The sequence below is a fragment of the Salminus brasiliensis genome, chromosome 11 (genome assembly GCF_030463535.1).
Source record: "Salminus brasiliensis chromosome 11, fSalBra1.hap2, whole genome shotgun sequence".
In the NCBI taxonomy this organism is placed as follows: Eukaryota; Metazoa; Chordata; class Actinopteri; order Characiformes; family Bryconidae; genus Salminus; species Salminus brasiliensis.
The window spans coordinates 3,471,330-3,494,370 of NC_132888.1; the positions used below are offsets into that span (position 1 = coordinate 3,471,330).

At 42.2% G+C, this 23,041-nt stretch overlaps 1 protein-coding gene across 1 annotated transcript in view; it reads left to right on the forward strand.

The window, feature by feature from the left end:
- Positions 1–14,415: 14,415 nt before the first annotated feature.
- The window catches only part of dpydb (dihydropyrimidine dehydrogenase b), a 236,856-nt gene continuing 228,230 nt past the window's right edge, over positions 14,416–23,041 (forward strand). Inside the window, 2 exon segments of the mRNA XM_072691448.1 lie at positions 14,416–14,787; positions 17,034–17,144. Coding sequence (XP_072547549.1) covers positions 14,737–14,787; positions 17,034–17,144 — 162 coding nt within the window. The 5' untranslated portion in view covers positions 14,416–14,736.

Genomic DNA, 23,041 nt, shown 5'->3' on the forward strand with positions numbered 1-23,041 from the left:
CAGCAGCACCGAAGTGGGGGTATTGACATAAATGGGTCCTCAGAGGTAGTCAGGAGATGCTAGAGAACACCAAGCCAATGTAACAATAGTCCATGAGGATTTTGCATTTTACCTACGGTGGGAAATTCTAAAAAGATCAGTGTGTTACCGTCATCATCAGAGCAGAGGTCTGTCAATTCTTCAAGAAACTCATGCTGTCAGACAAGTGTAGCAATCTGAGCTGCTCATTAGAAGCTAAATCCACTGGAGACTGCAGGAATGTTTCGTTTTTAATAAAGGACCAGCTGTAGAGTGAATCAGCGGCAGTGTATTTGATGGTGTAGAAACAGCTGTCAGTTTATTGGAACTTTGGAAACTTGTTGTTTTCGGTCTTGTCCTGAATACTCAAGTCCACAACCAGGACTGATTCTGGGCTCGTTTGGGGGAAAAGCTCATTATCACTGGTTTGCTTTCACACTGAAGAATTCCAATCGAACCGTGGAACGATTGCACGATTTTGAAGGTCACTTTTCTGAGCCCATTTTTGCGAATTAGTAGCACCTAGGTTTATCAGATTTAGCATTTTTCCATGTTTTCTTTGAATACGAACAATCAAGCAGCGAAGAGCAGCACTTTCAGGAATTCACTGTGCAGGAACACCTGCAAACCAGGAGCCATTCAGCCGTTGAATCGCCCTCTAGTGGATGTATTGCTTAACACGTAGGGGAGTGACGGCCACAATATTTGAAATGGACATCTTCATTTTCGGATGTAAAGGGAGTATAAATTGGACTTTACGCTAAACATCAGAGACTGTGCTATCCAGTATAGACTAAAGAAGGATGAGTTCTCCCAAATGACATCTATCTGTTTACGTGATCTTCTTCAATATCTAGAACCTTAGGTTACTATGAATGTACTTAGAACTGAGTTTGTGTGTAGTGTAATTTCACAGCTCTAGACCGGCCCTACGGTCTAACTGCTGCTTATCAAGTGTAAGGAGGTCATCAGTGCTCCATTGTCTAAAGCCTCCTTGTCTGGGGATGCCATGTGATGGGGGGTGTTCTAACCTGCAGATGGGAATAAACAGTAAACAGATTGAGGGGGCGGAGCCACAGACTAAACATCTTACACAGTATTTAGCGTTGTTAAAAGTGCAAGACAAATCTACAAATATCTACAAATTACAAAAGACAAATTACATCTATCTGTTTACGTAGTCTTCTTCAATATCTAGAACCTTAAGTTATCTTACTTGTCTGATAGATAAAGCAATTCTGAAGATAATTGCCATGTGCAGGTTAGAGCGCACCCTATCACATGGGAGTCCTGACCTCGGAGCGCTGTGGTGTTGACGAGATTTTAACTTGCGATCTCCTGAGTCTCTAGTCAAGCAGGCAGTTAGACAGTCGCTCCACTCTAGTGCTGAGAAAGAAGGGAAGGTGAATGTACTCAGAACTGAGTATGTTTGTAGTGTAATTTCACAGCTCTAGACCGGCCCTACGGTCTAACTGCTGCTCATCAAGTGTAAGGAGGTCATCAGTGCTCCACTGTCTAAAGCCTCCTTGTCTGGGGATGCTATGTGACTGCAGATGGAAATAAACAGTAAACAGATTGAGGGGGCGGAGCCACAGACTAAACATCTTACACAGTATTTAGAGATGCAGTTTCAGCTGCAGCTCATTTATTGATGTTGTTGAGTCTAAAATCAGTATGAATTAAGGCAAAACTGAGATGCTGAAGTAACAGGAGAACCTTAGACTGAACTAAATGCTCTGTAATCAGTTAGTGGGAATCCAGGGCTCAAGCTATCATGCTACCAATATGGGGGAAGGCACACAGATTGTGTGTGCAGTGTTTTTGGCCACTACAGCTGCTTTAGCTGCTTTCAGAAAGCAGACCTGGGCACTTACACTAATGGCTTACTCTCAGATGGCATAAAGGAAGTCCTCTGTGAAAGCAGACAAACACTGCAGAAGAAAGCAATGATTTTATACCACCTTATTGAGGAGTTGTCCATTCTGGTTTTGGACATAACCAGGAGTTCATGAAAGAGCTCACGGCAAAAGGAACCCACGGACAGGATGTACTGTACTGGGTCGAATGGCAAGGTCGTGTTCTGTGGGGAGAATCATTGTACTTCCACATTGAGTGGAACACGTCTATTGAAAGGTCTGCACCAAGGACACCCGGCTGTCTGGAGGACCGGCCTTAGTGTGAGGGCTGTGGGAACATGCATCTGAGAGAGGACACATTAACGGACGTCTGGGTTCCTTCTGCTCTTGCTCTCCGTCTCTTTATTCTAGACACAGACAGTAATGTTCAGTTCTGTAATAAATGGCTGCAGCTGAAAGTGTCCTCCCTGAACATTTCCCAGAGTACAGCGAGTGAGAGGAACACACAGTGGGGTTTTTTGGGGGGTTTGCCAAGGTACAAACATTGTAAATGGCAAAAAGTACAGAGTGGTTCCTAAGGTCCAACTGTGTCTCTTAAATATGTCCATTTCCCAGGGGGTTATGAAAATCAGCATATTTAACTTTTCCATAATTAACTCTTCACCAAGCCAGGAATCAATTGCCAGGGAATTCATATTGAGAGTGTGTTTTTGACCTTCTGACCCACTATTTCAATAAATTAAATGTATTTAATAATATTAATTAAATCTCATGTTGCTTATATGACTTTTATTTTGAATCATACTTAAAAAATCTGATTTCAAATGTAGATTCTGGTCAATTGATATTGAGAACATGTGTCAAAAATGCCACAGCAGTAAGGCGGTGAGGTGAAAATGGCTTGCTGTTATCACTGGCAATGACTTGGGGCAGTTCTGTTCTGGTCATGAGCGATAAAGAGCCTGTTTGCCTAATGGGGAGAGACGGGGACAATCGCTACAGTGTAAAAACTCAGCTCAGTCTCTCATCAAGCAGGCAGTTAGACCGTCGCTCCGGCTTTAGGGCCGGTCTAGAGCTGTGAAATAACAGCTCTAAGGTTCTCTGAGCTGAGTTTTTTCCTTGTTTGTACCTTGGCAAAATGTTCATCTGTCTTACACTGATGTTGATTAGTTATGTTGGATGTGTCTGAAGGATCAATCTCTTCTGGTTTTGTGGAGCCAAATAAGCGAGCTAATCAGCATAGCAGCTATTCCTTGCTTGCTGCCAAAGCATGTGGGACCTTAATAAGTAATACTACTACATCTGTTACAACCTCTTACACACTTAACGATAGAGGAATTGGCGTTCTGTGGATGCAGTCTCCATTAATCTGGTGCAGTGTTGGTCTTTTGTTCGCCATTAAGGTGCTGAAGTGACACCTTTGAACCTGCGTATCCGCTTAGCTCAGGAGGCAGAATGCCTTGGAATACAGGGGTACGAGGTCTGAGGCTGAAGCCCAGAGGGAATTTATCAGTCACAGAAAGATTGTAAAGTAGGGAACACTGATACATCAAAATCTGATAGTGTGACTATGTGACAAAAGTATTGGGACACCTACATATTATACCTACAGAAGCTTGTATTTCATTTAAAAAGGAGCTACAACAGCTTCTACGCTTCTGGGGAGGCTTTCCACAAGATTTAGGGGGGTTTCTGTGGGAAGTTCTGCCCGTTCATTCAGAAGAGCCTTTGTGAGATCAGATGCTGATTTTGGACGAGAGGGCCTGGCTGTCAAGCTCCGTTCTAGTTCATCCCAAAGGTGTCAGGCAGGTAGCATTCTCCAGGCTTTGCCAAACCCAGACTCCCATTCAATGGCCCGTGGCATTGTGTCTGGTGATGTAAGGCTTGCATGCAGCTGCTCGGCCATGGAAACCCATGCCATGAAGCTCCCGGCACACTCTTGACACTAATGCCAGCGTTGCTTTGGAGCTTTGGAGGCTTTTCTGCACTCTGCTCTGAGCTCAGCACTCGGCCCTGACCCCGCTCTGTAACTTTACGTGGTCTGACAGACACTCGGTGGCTGAGCTGCTCTCTGTGAGCTGTTCCTCCTAAACTCTTCCACTATTCAATAATAATAACACCACTCACAGCTGATGGAGGAAGATCTAGGAGGGAAGGTCTAAATTTCACCAGCTGACTTGTAGTTGTTGGTGCAGCGGTGTCTCCTATTACATACAGAACCACGCTGGAGTTCAGTGAGCAGAACCTTCAGAACCTTCCGTTCTTTCACTGATGTGTGTAAGAAAGGCCGACTGCAGGGCTAGGGGCTGGATTTTATACACCTGTGGTGGTAATAGGACTGAATTTGACACCTGAATTGAATGATTCTGCTGTGTATTCATCATAAAATGTGTGTGAATGTCACCTGTGTGGGTTTATAAGGTCATATGACTGGCTTTTCCATGTTATTCAACACGTGGCGAATTCGTAATTCCAGTCAATACCCTACAGCGCGCTGCAGCAACACTTATAATATAACAGTAATGTACCAGATAATATATGTCTATAATTAAACAGGCTTATGAATAAACAACGCATCATTTTAACACACACACACATGTATACACTCGCCTGCATGCTCTAGAACTTTGTCAACCCCCTTGAAATAAATTAGAGTTATTATGGAGCAGTGCCGCATGATGCCCATACCAAAGAGAAAGGCCTACTGAGGCCGGCGTTATTGCACAATCCAGTCTTGTTCATTTTCCATTTGGATAATTTACCAACTCCATTAGCAGGCTCTTATGAAGCCGCCATACCTCATCGCCAAGATGAGCAAATTACTGTATGTGCCTCTAGTGTGAAACTGCATCTCCATAAGCCCCGGAAAACGACGGTAATCTTTCCTGTATACATAAATGAGGGCTTCTAAATAATCATGAACTATTACTTATTCCACCCAAAACAAACCAGAGTGAAGCCGGGGTGTTATATATCTTCTTGGCAGCGAATGCAGTTGTAAGGTTCACACTGACACACATACATACACACATACCCACCCCCACACACATGCACACACCACACACATAGAGTCATGGTGCCACAGAAGTAATTGCTCCTGCTGTAACCGGCAACAAATCAGGCTGCAACCAGCAGCCGCTTCCAGGTCAATAATTTCTATTCGGGTCTAAATGAGCTTTTTTTTTTTTTTTACTTATCGGTATTTCTGTCGACTGACCCTTCCCCACATCCTTCTGGGGTCGATTGGCCAGTCAATCTTGCCGGAAATCTGTGCGTAATGGAGGCTTATGTAACATTTCCGAGCCTCCGTGTCCACAAAGCCGTATTTGATTGGGTTCTTTTGGAGTCTCTCTCAAAATGCCAGTGGGTGGCGAGGGGTGATGGCCGGGGGGCTGCACCCAGTGTGAATAAAGCCGGAGTTATTCTCACACTGTACAGTTATAGCACAGAAACTTCGCTCTGCTAACCAGAGGCGGACGATGAGTATCAGAGCCAGGTCTTTAATTCTGATCATAAAGATTTAAAAAAAAATGATCAAAAAATATGAAAAAACCCCACTAATTTCCCCTTTCATCTTCTCCACGTTCTCCATCATAAAATTCTACACAAAATAGCCCACAATGACAATGCAGAAGCATATTTATTAAAAATCAAAATGTGAAATATCACACCCTTTAATATGACACCCAAAAGTGAGCGGCAGAGGTGCTCACTTGTTTCCACTGGTACTGCTTGAGATGTTTCTACAACTTAATTGGAGTCCACCTGTGGTAAATTCAGCTGATTGGACATGATTAGGGAGTGCCAGCACCTGCCTATATAAGGTCCCACAGTTGACAGTCACATGTCAGAGCAGACTCCAAGCCATGAGGTCAAAGGAATTATCTGCAGACCTCAGAAACAGGACTGTGTCAAGGCCTTGATCTGGAGAAGGGTACAGAAATTGGCTGCAGTGTTCCAGGTCCCAAAGAGCACAGTGGCCACCAGCATTTGTAAAGGGAAGATGGTTGGAACCACCAAGAATCTTCCAAGACATGGCCACCCAGCCAGACTGAGAGATCGGGGAAGATGGGCCTTGGCCAGGGAGGTGAATAGGAACCCCAGTGTATCCTTGCGAAGATGGGGGACCCTGGTTCAGAAGATTGACCATCAGCAGCAGTCCACAAATCATGCCTTTATGGTAGAGTGGCCAGACTGAAGCCACTCCTTAGTAAAAGGCACATGGCTGCCCACCTGGAGTTTGCCAAAAGGCATCTAGAGGACTCTGAAACCATGAGAATCAAGATTCTCTGATCTGGTGAGCAGAACTTTTTGGCCTGAATACCAAGCATCACGTCTGGAGGAAACCAGACACCGCTCATCACCTGGCTGGTGCCATCCCTACAGTGAAGCATGGCGGTGGCAGAATCATGATGTGGAGAAGTGTTTCAGCATCAGGACTGGGGCGATTGGTCCTGATGGAGGGATAGATTGAGCGCTGTGAACCTCAGACTGGGGCGAAGATTTACCTTCCAACATGAACCTTAACTTAAAAAGTGGCTTCAGAGAAAGTCTGTGAACGTCCTTAAGTGGCCCAGCCAGAGCCCAGACCAGAACATCTGTGGGAGGAGCTGAAAATGGCTGAGCACCGACACTCCCCATCCAACCTGACCGAGCTTGCAAGGATATGCCAAGAGGAATGAGCACAAATGTCCAGAAACAAGGGTGCCAAGCTCACAGCTGCTTTCCCAAGATGCCTTGAAGCAGATGTATGCAGATGTGTGCAGATGTTTGTAGATGTTGTAGATGCTTAAGGCCAAAAATGAACTCAATCTACTGTAGAATAAGTCAGTAATGTAATAAAACGTTGAGAAGGTAAAAGGGGTGTGCAGACTTTCTGGCTTGACTGTGTGTCCAAATGTTTGTGGACACCCCTTTTAATGAATGCATTCAGCTATGTTAAGAGTTGCACCCATAGCTGACACATATATGCACATACTGCCAATAGAATAGGACTCTCTGGAGCAGATAATCATGAACCTATTGGCACCATGCTGCCTAATAATGCCAGGCGTGGAGGTGGCTATAGATGGGCTATAAAGCCCCCCAGCATTGAGCTGTGGAGCAGTGAAAGAACTGTGTTCTCTGGAATTATGGTGGTAGAGCTGGGAGTTGGAGATGAGATGGGACCTTGTGGAATGCAATCAAATCCTCACAGCAAAACTGCTCCAAAATCTAGTAGAAAGCCTTCTTCCCTGGACGGTAGAGACGGTTACGTCAACAGAAGCAGGATCAGGTCTTTTTTCATACCCTGCTTAATGAATGAGTGGGTGTCCCAATACTTTTGTCCATGTAGTGTATGTTTGTGCTAAGCTAATTCTGATGCACATGGATTTTTTTGGGGGGAAAAAAAGCGAGGAGGTCATGATCAGACGGTCAGTGGGATGTTGATAATGGAATGTGTGAGCGTGGCTGTGTGAGGTGGAGGAGTCGAAGCCAGACGCTTAGGGCCAGCAGCGACATGAGCATGGCATAATGAGAATGTGTCAACACCCCGTCAGCTACCAGCCCAACACACTCACACACACACACACACACACACACACACACACTCACACACACACTCACACAAACACACAGTGCTTTGTGAATCTCACGCTGGAGTGGACATCCAATCAAGAGCTCATATGTTTTGCATGATTTCCCGCTCGCCCCCTCTTGTCAGTGGACGGTGCAGTTCGGATTGGCCTTGTTTTCTGCAGTGCAGATGGACTGCTACCGCAGCTGTTTGCACTGCTTTGGTCTTTAAAGAAGCTCAGGAAGGACACCTGAGGACTGTATGATACGTTCTGCACACCAAGAGCCAATCTCCATTCCCCCTGACGGGGTTAGACCGTACCATCCCATCGGACAACCACTTTTGTTTCCCTATAAAGGAGCTTTGAGTGTGAAGAATATTTGCTTTGACTTCACACCAGTATTAACCTTGTTTGGCCACGCCCACAGTTGATTTCTTTGGCATTTGTCTGCATACAGAGGCTTGTATGAAGTATTTACCCTCAAAGGAAACACAGACAAGAGATTAAAGAGGGAAATGACCAAGTTACAGAATAGTGAAAAAAATAAAAATACCAAAAAACAATAAAATAAAGTAGATTAAAATACAACTACTAGTAATAATAATAATAATAATAATAATAATAATAAAGGTTGCACAACAGTGGAATAATACAATGAAAAAATACAGTGGAATAAAACTGTAAAAATACAATACAATTTTCCATTATATTTTTCCACTGTATTTTTCCATCATATTTTCTATTGTATTTTTCCACTGTATTTTTAGATTGTATTTTCCACTGTATTATTCCATTTTATTTTTCCATTGAATTATTCCACTGTATTTTTCCATCATATTTTCTATTGTATTATTTCACTGTATTATTCCACTGTGTTATTCCACTGTATTTTTCCACTGTATTTTCCCATTGTTGTTGTTTTTTTTCATTGTTTTTTTTCCACATGGAAAAAAGTGGGAAAATGGTTTGTGTAATGATGGTTTGGAGCCCTTGGTCTGCTGTGAGATTGGTAATGTGTTAAACTCAGAATAAACGGGACTCAGAATCACCAGTAACGTAAAGGTAAAGGCCAGGATGTGTATTTGACGGACCATAAAACTAAACAGTGTAATGTTTGGGGGGCTGGAATGAGTCACTGCTGCTTTATACCCCAGGCATTTGCCCCCTAATTTATTTTTTAATGTGCGCATCATTAAATATTCAGAAGTCTATTCATAAGCAGGATGAATAACTTGAGCCTCACCTGGTCTGGAGTGTTCTCATCCTTTTCACTTTGGTGGGACTGAATCCTGCTCAGTTTTGATTGGTTATCAGGACCATGGTGAGATTTGGGTTTCTAATGCTGGGGTGATCATTTCCCCTTCTGTGGCTCCATTTTTGCTGCTTGTCACTGTTTGAGTTAATGTGAATCTGGCAGTTGAACTTTACATTGTGTCCAAATTTCCTGATGAATGGACCAATAGAAATGCTCCAAAATAATTTCACATTGACCTTCGTTGAAAGTTAAGGAGGTTTTTTTTTGGAGATCCGGACTCTTTCCACAACAGCGATGATATACACATACATAGTCTTAATTCTGAGAGAAGAACCACACCCAGAATGCCACCTCCTCATTTCCCAGGCCCTATATATCCTCCCTCACTTCTGCAACGAACGACTTTGCAGCCACCACTGCCTCGTCTCCACCCGTATTCTACTTCCAGGGCTCCACTGTATCATCATGTAACCGATGGCCTTTGGCCTCCGGCTTCTCCTACAAGCCACTCTGAACTCCAGCCCAATTATTCTGAGTTCACCACCCAGCCTCAGCCTTCCATGGTGAAACTGGCCATCCAGACTGCCAATCCTGAGGAGTGTAAAGGCTCTAAAATCTTCTCAAAGAAAACAATTACATAATTTCATTACAGAAGATTTAAGAAAACGGGCAAAGTAATGAAGGAGTCAATGAATAAAACCCTTTACAAGCAATTCTACAGCTTTTATTTATTCAAAAGAGTCAAACATGGGTCTTTAGGGAAGGTTCTCTTAGGGCATCGCTCGAAGACCCCTTGCAAGAGTGTCCACTTACCAATGACCATAACAATGAAACATCAGGAATCTAAACCTATGCTCTAGATGTGGTTCAGAAAGGCCACAACGCAAACTCTAAATGAATTTGACCATTTTTTACCACCCTGTTATATATTTAATCACTAATTTTATTCGATATTAGTGCATATTTTAATAGATAAGACGTAAACAAAAGTATTCGGAGTGAATCTGGTGTGAAACTGTGGGAGAAAAATTACCATGTTGGATTTCTTTACAGTAGTGGTGAATGGAATCAGACGTCTGAAGAGTTTAACGCTTCTAAAACCTCCCTCACTAAAAGTTATAGCATTATATTTTTTACAGAATAATGAAATAATGGAGTAGAAGGTAGAAAAAAACAAGAAATCTGAATCATTATTTTTTTGAGTATCGTTATTGATGGCATTGATAATTCACACAGCACACTTGCAACAGATGATGATGTTCAGAGTGATGTATTCTGTATTCTGCATTATATATATATATATATATATTTATATATAATTTCACCTTATTTTCACCCAGACACGTCCATAAGAATCTGTCTGTGAGGCTGGGTCGAAATGACAGAACACACCAAAAGGGGGCAGTATGTCGTTGTAAAAGTGGGAGCTGTACCCTCATCCACACGGCCTTGAGAGGCTTCAGAAATGCTTTATATGCTTTAATATTTTGTATTTATCCTACAGATTGTGGCAGCTGAACTGTTTTGGGTGCTCGTGATGTGTCTCCTTCATGTAAAATTCATCACGGCTAATAGCAGAGAGTAAAGCATTGGGAGCGAAGAGTAAAATCGTTTTCTGTGGTGTAAAAGTCCTGGTCTGACTTTTATGCTTCTGTGTAAAACCCCTTGAAATATGAGGGTGTGACGAGGCCTCTGTCAAACATTACAGAGCTTCATTTCGAGCGGCCGGTAAAAACGTCACTCCTGAGATATCACTTACTCCAGGATCATACAAACACTATAAGCCGCAATAAGAGACGCACAATAAAGGCTGAATAAACCTGATTTGTAACAGTCAGGGAGCGAAGCTCATGAAAATCATCTCGCATATCTCAACCACATCAATATTGCATCGATTTATCAGTGTGTCACTGTTCCTCTGTCCTTCCGTCACTCATCAGTTCAGACAGAAGCTGCTGGAGACACGTCTGTGTGAAGGGTGTTGTGAATGTGAGTGTTTATTGGGTGCAGGAGTGAATCGGGTGAGGTCGGCTTGTAAGGCCTTTAGAGTGGGTCTGGGGTGACACAGTGGTGGGGAATGGAAACACACACTGAAACCAGACGTCGAATCAGACGTCGAAGCAGACGTCGAACCAGACGTCTGCAGGGTTAAAGGCCTCCCTCACAGATTAAAGCTATTACATCATTTATTTACAGTCAATAAAGAAAAAGAGAGAGAAGAAAGCTAAATAATAAAACTCTATAAATGAATTTGATCGTTTTACCACCCTGTTACACCACTCATTGTGGTGGATTTCCACTCGTTTTATTAAAATTGCTGCATATTTTAATGGTTGAGATGCAAACAAAGTCATTCTGAGTGAAACTGGTGTGAAATTGTGGTTCATTGTGGAGAAACGAACCATCTCAGATTTGTTCACAGTGGTGGAGAACGGAAGCAGACGTCGAAGCAGACGTCTGCAGGATCAGAGGCCTCCCTCACAGATGAAAGCTATTACATCATTTATTTACAGTAATTAAAGAAAAAGAGAGAGAAGAAAGTGAAATAACAAAGGACTCTATGAATGAATTTGATCATTTTACCACCCTGTTACACACATTTAAAAGGGATTTCCACTCATTTTATTCAAATTGCTGAATATATTTTAATGGCTGAGAGGCAAACAAAGTCATTCTGAGTGAAACTGGTGTGAAATTGTGGTTCATTGTGGAGAAACCACCATCTCAGATTTGTTCACAGTGGTGGAGAATGGACCCTGTCTGAAGAGTTCAATGCATCAGCGATACATCCTACATTTCCATACATCGCATTTGGCCGACACTGCTATTAGTTCATATCAGTAATGTCCACAGTGATGGGGAATGGAAGCAAACGTCGAACCAGACGTCGAACCAGATGTCGAACCAGACGTCTACAGGGTTAAAAGCCTCCCTCACAGCTTGAAGTTATTACATCCTTTATTTACAGAGTCAATCAAGAACAAGAGAGAGAAGAAAGCAAAGTAACAAAGGAATTATAAATAAAACTGGAACTTTTACCACCCTGTTATATATTTAAAGGGACATTCCACCAACTGTAATTAATATCAGAGCATATTTTAATGGTTAAGATGCAAACAAACTCATTCTGAGTGAAACTGGTGTGAAACTTACCAACTGTCAACAGTGGTGGAGAATAAAACCAAACTTCGGAAGTGTTTAATGCCTCTGAAAGCTAAAAAAAACAAAATAGTAATAAAAGAATATGACTGAATTTGGTCTTTTTACCACCCTGTTATATAGATTTAAATGAGATTTCTACCAGATTTATTATTATTATTATAACTTGCTGCATATTTTAATGTTTGGAATCTAAACAGTTATTCAGAGTTGGGGTTTGGGATGAAATTGTGGTTCATCATGGAGAAACTTCCAGCTGCAGATGTCAGATGTCTGCATAACCCTGTTATATATTTAGGGAAAGGGAAAGTCCACCAATTTCTTCAAAACTGTCTATAGTGGTGGACACTGGAGTCTCTTATACCTCTTAAACCCCCACACAGATTAAAGTTACTGCATCATTTATTTACAAAGTAAGTAAAATAATAATAAGGGACTGATCAATAAAATTGACCATTTTACCACCCTGTTATCTAGTTAAAGGGTATTTCTACTCATTGTATTAAGAATTGCTGCATATTTCATTGGTTGAGGGGTAAAGAGGTGGTCAAAGTGGGGTTTTGGTGTGAAATGGTTCATTGTGGAGAAACTAACCAACACCATTAAAGTCATTAAAACTGAGAGAGGTAGACAAAGCAACAAAGAAATCGATTAATAAAAGTGACAATTTTACAACCCTGTTATATTCATATTTAAATGGATATTCCACCCATTTTATTCAATATTAATGCATATTTTAATGGTTAAGATGTAAGCAAGCTTCTTCAGAATTGTGAAACTGCCATGAAACTGTGGCTTACTGTAAACAAACAGACCAACAGTCAGTGGTGGTGAATGGATCAGGGGCCAGCCTGCATGTAACTCTGCTAAAAAATACATTTTAGCCCAAAATCATGTTGCAACACCAGTTCTGACTCTCTAGAGGATCCCTCTGAATAATGTATTCAATATTTACAACAGAATTATGCAGAAAAGTGGAGATATTTGGTGGGATGCTCCTGTACACTATGTACATGCTGTTGGGACGTTGAGTTTAATGTAATTCCAGCATTGACAAACACCAGGAGTCCTTCCCATCAGCTATCAGCTGTTCCTCTCCATTAATTCTCCATATGATACATTTTTATGCTTTAATTTTAAAACATTATTTGCTTTTTTCTTTCATGAATTAACCCTTTAGGCTGTGCTGTGTTTAATAACTCCGTCTTTTCCTGTGTTGTCTCTGAGTAATAAGCCTGAAGATGTGGACATACAGAGAAGCTTAAGGGGTTTTAAAGGCTTTGTGTGAAGTGGATGTAGGAATGCAGGGAATGTGTGTCCGTGTGTGTGTGTGTGTGTGTCCGTGTGTGTGTGTGTGTGTGTGTGTGTGTGTGTGTGGGGATGGGCCATCCTTGGTCCCTGGAGACTGAGCATCTCTCCTATAGGATGTAATGAAGGGACGAGTCCACGTCACACCTCACAATTAATCCACCATTAAAGCGCCTCATTTTCACTCGTTCAGTTTCTATTCTGGAGCTCTGATCTAACCTCGCTCTCCCTCTCTCTCTCTCTCCATCTCTCTCTCTTAGTCTCTCTCTCTCCATCTCTCGCTCTTAGTCTATCTCTCTCTCTCTCCCTCCTCTCTCTCAGTCTCTTTCTCTCTCTCTCTCTCTCTCTCTCTCTCAAGCATGCTGTTAGTCTCTCTCTCTCCCCCCTCTCTTCTAGTCTCTCTCTTTCTCTCTATTCTCTCAGTCTCCCTCTCTCTTCTCTCCCAGTCTCTCTCTCTTCTCTCCCAGTCTCTCTCTCTCTTTTCTCTCTCAGTCTCTCTCTCCCTTCTCTCCCAGTCTCTCTCTCCCTTCTCTCCCAGTCTCTCACTCTCTCTTCTCTCTCTCAGTCTCTCTCTCTCTTCTCTCGCTATCTCTCTTCCCCATCCTCTCTTATTCACTCTACCTACATGTCCATACACCAGCTTGGTCTACCTCCTCTTTCTCTCTCACTCTCTCTCTCTCTCTCTGTAGCATCTCCCTGCTTCTTAGTCTATTGCTCTCTCTCTCTCTCTCTCTCTCTCTCTCTCTCTCTCTCTCTCTCTGTAGCATCTCCCTGCTTCTTAGTCTATTGCTCTCTCTCTCTCTCTCTTTCTCTCTCTCTCTCTCTCTCTCTCTCTGTAGCATCTCCCTGCTTCTTAGTCTATTGCTCTCTCTCTCTCTCTCTCTCTCTCTCTCTGTAGCATCTCCCTGCTTCTTAGTCTATTGCTCTCTCTCTCTCTCTCTCTCTCTCTCTGTCTTACACACATGCACATTGACCCACAGATACATCCCTCTCTCTCTCTTGCTCTCTCGCTCTCCTCCTTCTGAGAGTTTTTCCTTCTCTGTGAGCAACAACTGGCAGCCCCCTCCCCCTCCCCCCCCTCTCTCTCTCTCTCTCTGTGTCTCTCTCTCTCTTTTCCTCCTCCTCTCGGCTGCGTGGAGGGTCCGCCGCTTATCTTCCAGCACCTGCGCTTCGGGGGAGGCTGGAGTGGGACTGTGTGTGTGTGTGTGTGTGTGTGTGTGTGTGTGCGTCTGTGTGTTCGTGTGTACGTGTGCAGATTTGGGCAGAAGCCAAGAAAGCAAGAAGGAAGCTGAAGGCTTCAAGCTTTTCTCCAGCAGCAGCAGAAGCAGAAGCATCATCAGCAGCATCAGCAGCATCAGCATCAGCAGCATCACTCGCTCGCTCGCTCGCTCTCTGCCTCACTCTCTCACTCCACGGCACGAGAACCTCCATCGCCCATTCAAGTGGAGGAAAAGGAGCCGGCGGGAGGACGACTCCCAGGTTTTTCTTTTTTTTTTTTCCTCCCCCTCGCTGGGAGGCTGCTCTGTGGAGACACGGAGACTGAGAAAGAGAGAGAGAGACAGGGAGACAGAGAGCGAGGGAGATGGAGATGGAGATGGAGAGGGAGAGCGAAAAAGGGCGAGAGACCTCCAGGGTAAGCCGCTTCAATGGACTGGGGGATTTGAGCCTGTGTGTTTCCCCTTTTTTCTCCTTTCTCTACTTTTTCCCCCCCTTTTGTTCCTTTGTGAAGAGTCCCACCACAGTCGCGGGGGGCACAGATTTGGTGCCGTGGGTTTTGTATTGTATTGTGTGAGCTGATGAGCTGATGAGCTGATCGCTACGGCGACGCAGATTTGTGTAATCGCTGCCAGTATCAGGGCGGTGGATTTTGTGAGGTTTTTTTTTTTTTGGTACCTCTCTGCCGGATTTGTCAACTGTGTTTTGCTCATATTAACATATTCATGGGATTCTCACCTCACTCCTCCAAATTAAACGTCAATCAGCGGCTCGGGCTGGAGCTTCTGACGGCGAGGATGGTGGGGATGGTGCTGAAGAACCAGGAGAGCATTTAGGATTGACTTTTGGGGGCGTTTTGGTCTGTTCAGGTTCACGTTTGTCCAGTTCTCCAGTGTTTTTTTTTTTTATCTACAGGTTGTTGATTGTTGTTGTCGTCATTTTTCTAGTTTGTCCAAAAATGGTCCAAAAATGGTCCAAAAATGGTCCAAAAATGGAAAGGAAAAAGAAAAAGTGGCTGAAGGATTGAAGCAGCAAGTTTGATTGCTATGGTTGCTACCACTGAGCAAAGTGGGGCCGGTTCCTGCCCATGGCTGAAAGGCTCCCAGTTAAAACACCCAGCTTCAAGGAGCCTATCTCCACTGTTGGTTCCAAATCTTGTAGCTCCAGCTGGACCAGCTCTTTTATACCAGCTGCTGGACCCAAAAAAACTAATGGACCACAAGGCATGGTGGCTTAGACAAGTCAAAGACAAAATGTGGCTTAGACTAGAACTTGGCGTCTAGTAAAGTTACAGTTTGAGAGGTTTCTGAGGTTTCTGGCCTGACTATTGAGGTTGCATGACGAGGATGAGGATGAGGAGTCTTGTAGAAGCCTGTCAGAGCAGTTCAGACTAGATAGCACTGCTTAAACAGGAGCAAAAAGATTTCCACTCACCCAGTCCATTCATCCAGTCATTCGTTCCTTCAGCACTAGTGTTTGGCTTGCTGGTGGCACCAAAAATCAAAAAGACTGAAGTAGGACTAAACGACATTTTTCATGTGTTTTCATGGGTTAACTCTAACACAACCCCCCACCCCAAAATCAATGAGACTGGTGGTACAGGGTGTGACTAGCGCCTGGGTGAATGACACAGGCTAGACTTTGGTAGACTACAATCTACAATGCAAAAGGACCCTCCAAAAAAAGCCGAAGATGGAGCTAGATCTAGACGGTGACATCAGATAACAGTCACATCCGCCTTTGCAATTTGGAAAATAGGGAGAGTGATGAAGGTGGTAAGTGGTATGAGGTAGGAAGGAAGACGTGTAGAGAAGCTAGCAGTTCTAACACACCTTCACATACTCACACTTTCTGCGAAAGGGACACACAGGCTTTGTTTTTCCAAAGGAAAAGGGGAAAAGGGAGGGAGTGGGATGGCATTTTTGCGTATTGAAAAGCTGGGAGTGCACATGAGCAAATTCCACTAGCTCTGAAAAAAAAAAAAAGACCCACGTTTCTGTCCATCTTTTTCCACTTCCATTCGGGCGCCGGTGCACCCCTCAGAAAATGAGAGTCGTAATAACAGTCATTGTTCCTTTTTCTGACAGCCGTCATTGCATTCCTTTTTTTCCCCCCAAACGATCTGTAATTTGCCTCCCGCTGCTAATGGATTTTCTGTATGGCTCCCCAACCCCCCCCCTCCCCCCAACACTCTTTCTCTCTCTCTCTCTCTTTCTCTCTCTCTTCTCCCCTCTCTCTGAATATGTGTGAGATGAACATGTTTGACTTGAAGGGCTGACGGTGGTTGACTATTAATGCGGCTGGCAGTAGTTAAGGGCTAGGGGTGAATGTCAGGAATCGCAGAAGTGAGCCTACGTGGAGCACATACAGCACACCGCGCATCTGTCCATCCTATCCATCCCTACTCTCCCCCATCCGGCCATGCTTCTACCATTTCTTAGACATTAAAACGCAGGTATGTTGAATGGGGGCTGATTAACTGGCACACAGTGATGATCAATGTGCTCCCATACATCCTTCCATATCTCCTAACTTCCATCTCTTCTCTTCAGCCATCCATCCATTCTCAAATCATTCCCCTCCAGCTCAAGCCAGACTGACATGAACTGCATACACTGAACAGTTCTACCCTCCCTCCCCCTTTCAATTCTCTGTCCATTTCAGCACCCCAGGACTGTTCCTCCACATGGCTCAGTGATGCTGGAGCTCCACCAGCCTCCTGGATATACTCTGGAGATCTGGACCAGTAGGATGAGTCTACACTCCACCACTGAGGTGAGACGTTCGCCTGTTAATCACTCAAGATCCTCCTACACTCTTCAAAATAAAGGAGCCAACAGTGGTTCTCTGGAGCGATGCCATAGCAGAACCACTTTCAATGGGTAGTTCTGTAGAGAGTAATTTATCTCAATGAGGTGAATGTGTGAGGAACCTTCAATAAATGGGGTTCCACCTGTAATGTAAATCTTCTTTTAATGGAAAGATTCTGTGAAGAACCACAGTGTAAAGGTTCTGCTATATAAAGATACTCTGGAGAACCAGAATGCAAAACTTATATCCTACAAAGATTCCATAGAAAACTGTAATGTGAAATGTTCTATATAATTACGGATTCCATAAAAAAAACATGTAGAGAACTCTATAGTGCCAAAATACAAAGGTTCTAAATATTTTCTAAAGAACCACAATGAAGTTCTATAATATAAAGATTCTATTTAGAACCATAGTCACAATATTATATTCTATAAACAAAACAACAAAGAACAAAAATATAAGGTTTATAATCTAGAACTATTTATAATAAATAATAAAGAACCAAACTGCCAGATACAACAAAATCCCCAATGTTAAAGTTCTATTCTAGAAAAGGTTCTCTAAAAAACAAAACTCAGTAAGTTCCATAAACAGGAAAAATGTACAGGTTGTTTCCTAGCAAAACTTCCACTTTCATAATGTAAATGTTCTATTACTGTAAAGTTCTTCAAAGAATCACAATGTAAACATCTTATTTTCTAACAAAACTATTCATAATGTAAAGGTTCTATTCTAGAACTGTTCCATAAAGACCCACAATGTAAAGATACAAAAAATCCACTAAGAGTCACAATGGAAAAGTTCTATTGTAAAAAGGTTCTCTAAAGAACCATGCTGTAAAATGCTGCATTGTATAACTATTCTGTGAAGAACCACAGTGTTAAGGCTCTAAAGTAGAGAACCATAAAGTAAAGGTACATAAAATGCACTAAGAGTTACAATGTAAAAGTTCTATTGTAGAATGGTTCTCTAAAGAACAGTGCTGTAAAGCATTGCACTCTATAACCATTCTGTGAAGAGTCGCAGTGTTATGGCTCTATCCTATAATTAACCCATAAAGTACCATAATGTAAAGGTACAAAAAATCCAAGAGTCACAATGGAAAAAAGTTATATTGTAAAAAGGTTCTCTTAAGAATCATAACACAAAGATTATGTTCAAGAACAGTAAGGAAACTATAATGTAAAAGTTCTATTGTAGAAAGGTTCTCTAAAGAACCATGCTGTAAAATGTTGCATTCTATAATCATTCTGTGAAAAACCACAAAGTAAAAAGTACAAGTAAAGGTACAAAAAATCCACTAAGATGTGGATTTATAAATATTCCAAAAAATATACCACATGGAACTTTAATTTAAAGGTTCTATCCTAGAACTATTTCATAAATAACTATTATGTAGAGGTACAAAAGAGTCACAAAGGAAAAATTCTAGTATAGAAAGGTACCATAATACAAAGAATATATTCAAGAACAGTAAGGAAACTATCATGTAAAAGTTGTATTGTAGAAAGGTTCTCTAAAGAAACATGCTGCATTCTATAACCACTAACCATTAAGACTCTATCCTACAAATATTCTATATTCTAATTTTCTATAACAATAATTTAGGTTCTATCCTAGAACTATTCCATAAAGAACCATCATGTAAAGGTACAAAAGAGTCATAATGGAAATGTTCTAGTATAGAAAGATTCTCTAAAGAACCACAATACAAAGATTATATTCAAGAACACTACAATAGAAAAACATAATGTAAAAATTGCCTTGTAGAAAGGTTCTCTAAAGAACAATGCTGTAAAATGTTGCACTATATAACCACTAACCATTAAGACTCTATCCTACAAATATTCTATAAGGAATAATAATTTAAAGGTTCTATCCTAGAACTATTCCATAAAGAACCATCATGTAAATTTACAAAACAAATCACAATGGAAACGTTCTATTGTAGAAAGGTTCTCTAAAGAACCATGCTGTAAAATGTTGCACTCTATAAAGTACTCTGTAAAGGTACAAAAGAGTCACAATGGAAACATAGTATAGAAAGGTTCTCTAAAGAACCATAATACAAAGATTATATTCAAGAACAGTAAGGAAACTATCATGTAAAAGTTGTATTGTAGAAAGGTTCTCTAAAGAACCATGTTGTAAAATGTTGCACTCTGTAACCACTAACCATTAAGACTCTATCCTACAGATATATCATAAGGAACAATATTTTAAAGGTTCTATCCTTGGATTGTCCAATGAAGGCCCATCAAGAGCCATAATGTGACGGTTATGTTCCCTAAAGGTTCTATAAGAATCTGCCAGGAACCACTGAGGAACCTTTATTCTTTAGAGTGTAGCTTGCTCCCCAAAGCTCCTGCTCTGAAATCCAAAAAAGTCTGTCCGTTTCTGTCTACAGATGCTACCTCTGGCGGGGTGTGTCTGGCCTCGTGAAAAAGGCCATCTTCAATCAATGTCCCTAGAGAGAAAGGCTGTGCTCTGGCCTGTGTGCCACAGTGGATGTCTGAGAGTCAGGCGCTCCCCCTCTCCCTCTCCCTCTCTTTCTGAGGCTCTCTTCGGTGACGGGTATTCTTGGGTGGATAATACGGATCACGTTGTTATTGCTTAAGAATACGCGTAGTTGAGGAGAGTCATTTTCGACTGTGCCTTCGGGGAGCTGACCCCTGCTGACCGCTCTGCAAACGTCCTAGCCGGCTGCCTCTCCGTCGCACCACTGTGTTAGAATGAGGAGACGGACTGAGCATTTCTATTGAGCTTCATTTATCAGCCCAGCAGATCATCATTTCCCCTGCGTTTCCATTGATTTCTCAACTGCAAGCCTTCGTGTTGTTGTTATTACTTGAGTGTTACGGTGAGTCCTGTCAGGAGACTGGCGCGTCCAGCTTGTTGAGGCTTCATCCGTCGTACCGTATTTGCTGTGCATTTTTTAGTTCTCCCACCATCTTGCTATCATCCGTCCTGCCAAAGCGATGTTTTGTGTGGCGCTATTCAACCACTCGTACTCTGCATTTCACACGATTTGCTTGGTTCGCTTGCTGGGGGGAGGTGTGTGTGTGTATGTGTGTGTGTGTGTGTGTGGTGGGGGGGCGGGCTGTTTATTCTTTACTCTCTTCAGGGAGCGTTTCAGTGTACACACGCCTGCTTGCCTCTCTGATGGGAATGCATTTACTGCTTTTTATTCTTAGTCCTTAAAAGCTGCAGGATCCTGGACTGCATGGAGTTTCTCACACGCATTGATTCAGAGAAGGCATTAGGCCTACAGCTGACAGCAACAAGAGGCAAAACGTCCATCAAATTTACTCAAGGCCTCAGCGACAGAGGGAGCGATAGCATAGCTCTAAAACTCAGCATTAGAAACAGGCCACCATATAGGAACGCACTCCTGTCTGACTGACAGCGCATGAACGTTGAGGAACCCAGTGTTTTGAAAAAAAAAAAGTATTGGGACACCTACATTCCACCTACAGGAGCTTTTCTGTCGTCCCATTCTAAACTCATAGGCATTATTAATATGGAGCTGGTCCTCCTTTGCTCTAAGCTCTACCAGCAGCAGCAGGTCTGGAGCTCTGCTGCAGTTACTGAGTCAGTTGGAGGCTTTTCTGCACTCTGCTCTGAGCTCAGCACTCGGCCCTGACCCCGCTCTGTAACTTTACGTGGTCTGACAGACACTCGGTGGACACTGAGCTGCTCTCTGTGAGCTGTTCCTCCTAAACCCTTCCACTGTTCAATAATAACACCACTCACAGCTGATGGAGGTCTAAGATCTAGGAGGGAAGGTCTAAATTTCACCAGCTGACTTGTTGTAGTTGGTGCAGCGGTGTCTCCTATTGCATACAGAACCACGCTGGAGTTCAATGAGCTCTTCAGAACCTCCCATTCTTTCACTGATGTGTGTAAGAAGGGCAGACTGCAGGGCTAGGGGCTTGATTGTATAGACCTGTAGTGGAAATGCGACTGAATGAGACACCTGAATACACTGATTAAGAGATGTGTCCCAATACTTTTGTCCATATAGTGTATGATAAAGAGCCAGAATGTTAATCTAAGAAGAACCGCATTGTTATATATACTTACATGTTGCTAATTGTCGTCGCTGTCCTGCAAAAATCTTGTATCTATTTTTGACGTTTTTCACTTTTTAACATAATGTGAATCCGGCTGTTGTTCAGAATTTACTGATGAACCGACCAATAGAAATGCTCCAAAATGACATACATTGACTTCCATTGAAAGTTAAGAAGTTTTTTTTCCTTCTTCTGTAAAGTTGCTGTTTTGGAGATACGAGGTTTTGATCTGACAGTGAAGTAAGGTTCTAATCTATGAAGATTTCATAAAGAACCATAATTTGAACCTTCTATTCTAGAGCAGTTCTACAATAAACAAATCCTGGACTAAAGTACAATCAAAGGCCGCTTTGGAGAAACGATCTCTGTACGGCTAAAATGTCTGGAACGTCTTTCTGCCTCCAGATAAAGACCCTTACATAAAATGATGTGCTCTCTAAAAACACTAATTACATTTTAATGATGCGCTCCAAATGTCTGACTTGTGTTGGTGAAAACCAATGAGGCCTGTGCCACATGATAATGACCATCACTTTCTGCAAAGTCATCCCATTTAAATGTCATCATATTTATCTTCAAACTGTAGTACATTAACCGATGAGCAGGGTGTAGTTAAACACAGTCAAGATGTAGAAGATGCAGCATTTGGGTTTTTTGGGAGGGTTTTTTGGTTTTACCACATTTAAAGTCTTAGGATGAAGAACCTGAATCCCAAACGTTCTTCAGAAAGTAGCCAAAAAGGCCCATTTTCACCACATTAATTATATTTCACCTCTAGGGGACTGTTTGGTTGATGATGAAGGATACACACAGGGGTCCTAAAAAAAAACACCAGTGATTTCTTTAATTAAGCCACTTCAAAAACGGCCTTGACAAAATTCTGCACAATAAAGTCAGACGCTTGAGTCTGAGACTAGATCTGGGAGCTGAGAAGCAGTCGATAAACTGACAGCTGACGATAAACTTTTTAGAGCAATTTTTTTTTACCTTATTACGAGAAAGTGACAAGCCAATACACGTCTTATAGTCAAAGCAACAAAGGTTCAATATGCAGTTTATTACTTTTAATGCCGGTAGGAAGCTTTCTGGTGCTATATAGAACCATCTCCAGGTTTCCAACCCCGTAACCAGGCCAAGAATCATTCAAACGGTTCTTTGTTCTTGGTTGTTGTGGTTCTGCTTACTAAAGAAGACCCTTTTTAAAGAGCGTAGCTCTAAGTGCACTCGTTGTTTCTTTGAGCAATGCCGTGGAAGTTGTGAATATTGTGTAATTGTGATATGTGAATGTGACCAGAGAGAGTTTCACAGGCTTTTGCAGGTTCTTCATGCTCACATATCTGCATATCTCTATTAGCCAAATTGTTCTTTATGGAATCAACAGAGGTTCTTCTAGGCCATTACCCAAAGAACCTTTCATAGCACTTTTATTGTAAGAATGTGAGTGAAACACTTCATTTAATGGTTCAGAGGGATGTCCCAATACTTTTGTCCACATAGTGTACGATAAAGGACCAGAATGTTAATCTAAAAGGTAATTCCATTAAGAACCGCAATGTTACATATATACTGATATCATCAACGTTGCTAATTGTCGTCGCTGTCCTGCAAGAATCTTGTATCTGTTTTTGACGTTTTTCACTTTTGAACATAATGTGAATCTGGCTGTTGTTCTTTATATTATATTAAAATTTCCTGATGAACCGACCAATAGAAATGCTCCAAAATGACTCGGAATAAAACAAATAAACTTTACATTGACTTTTATTAAAAGTTAAGATTTTTTTT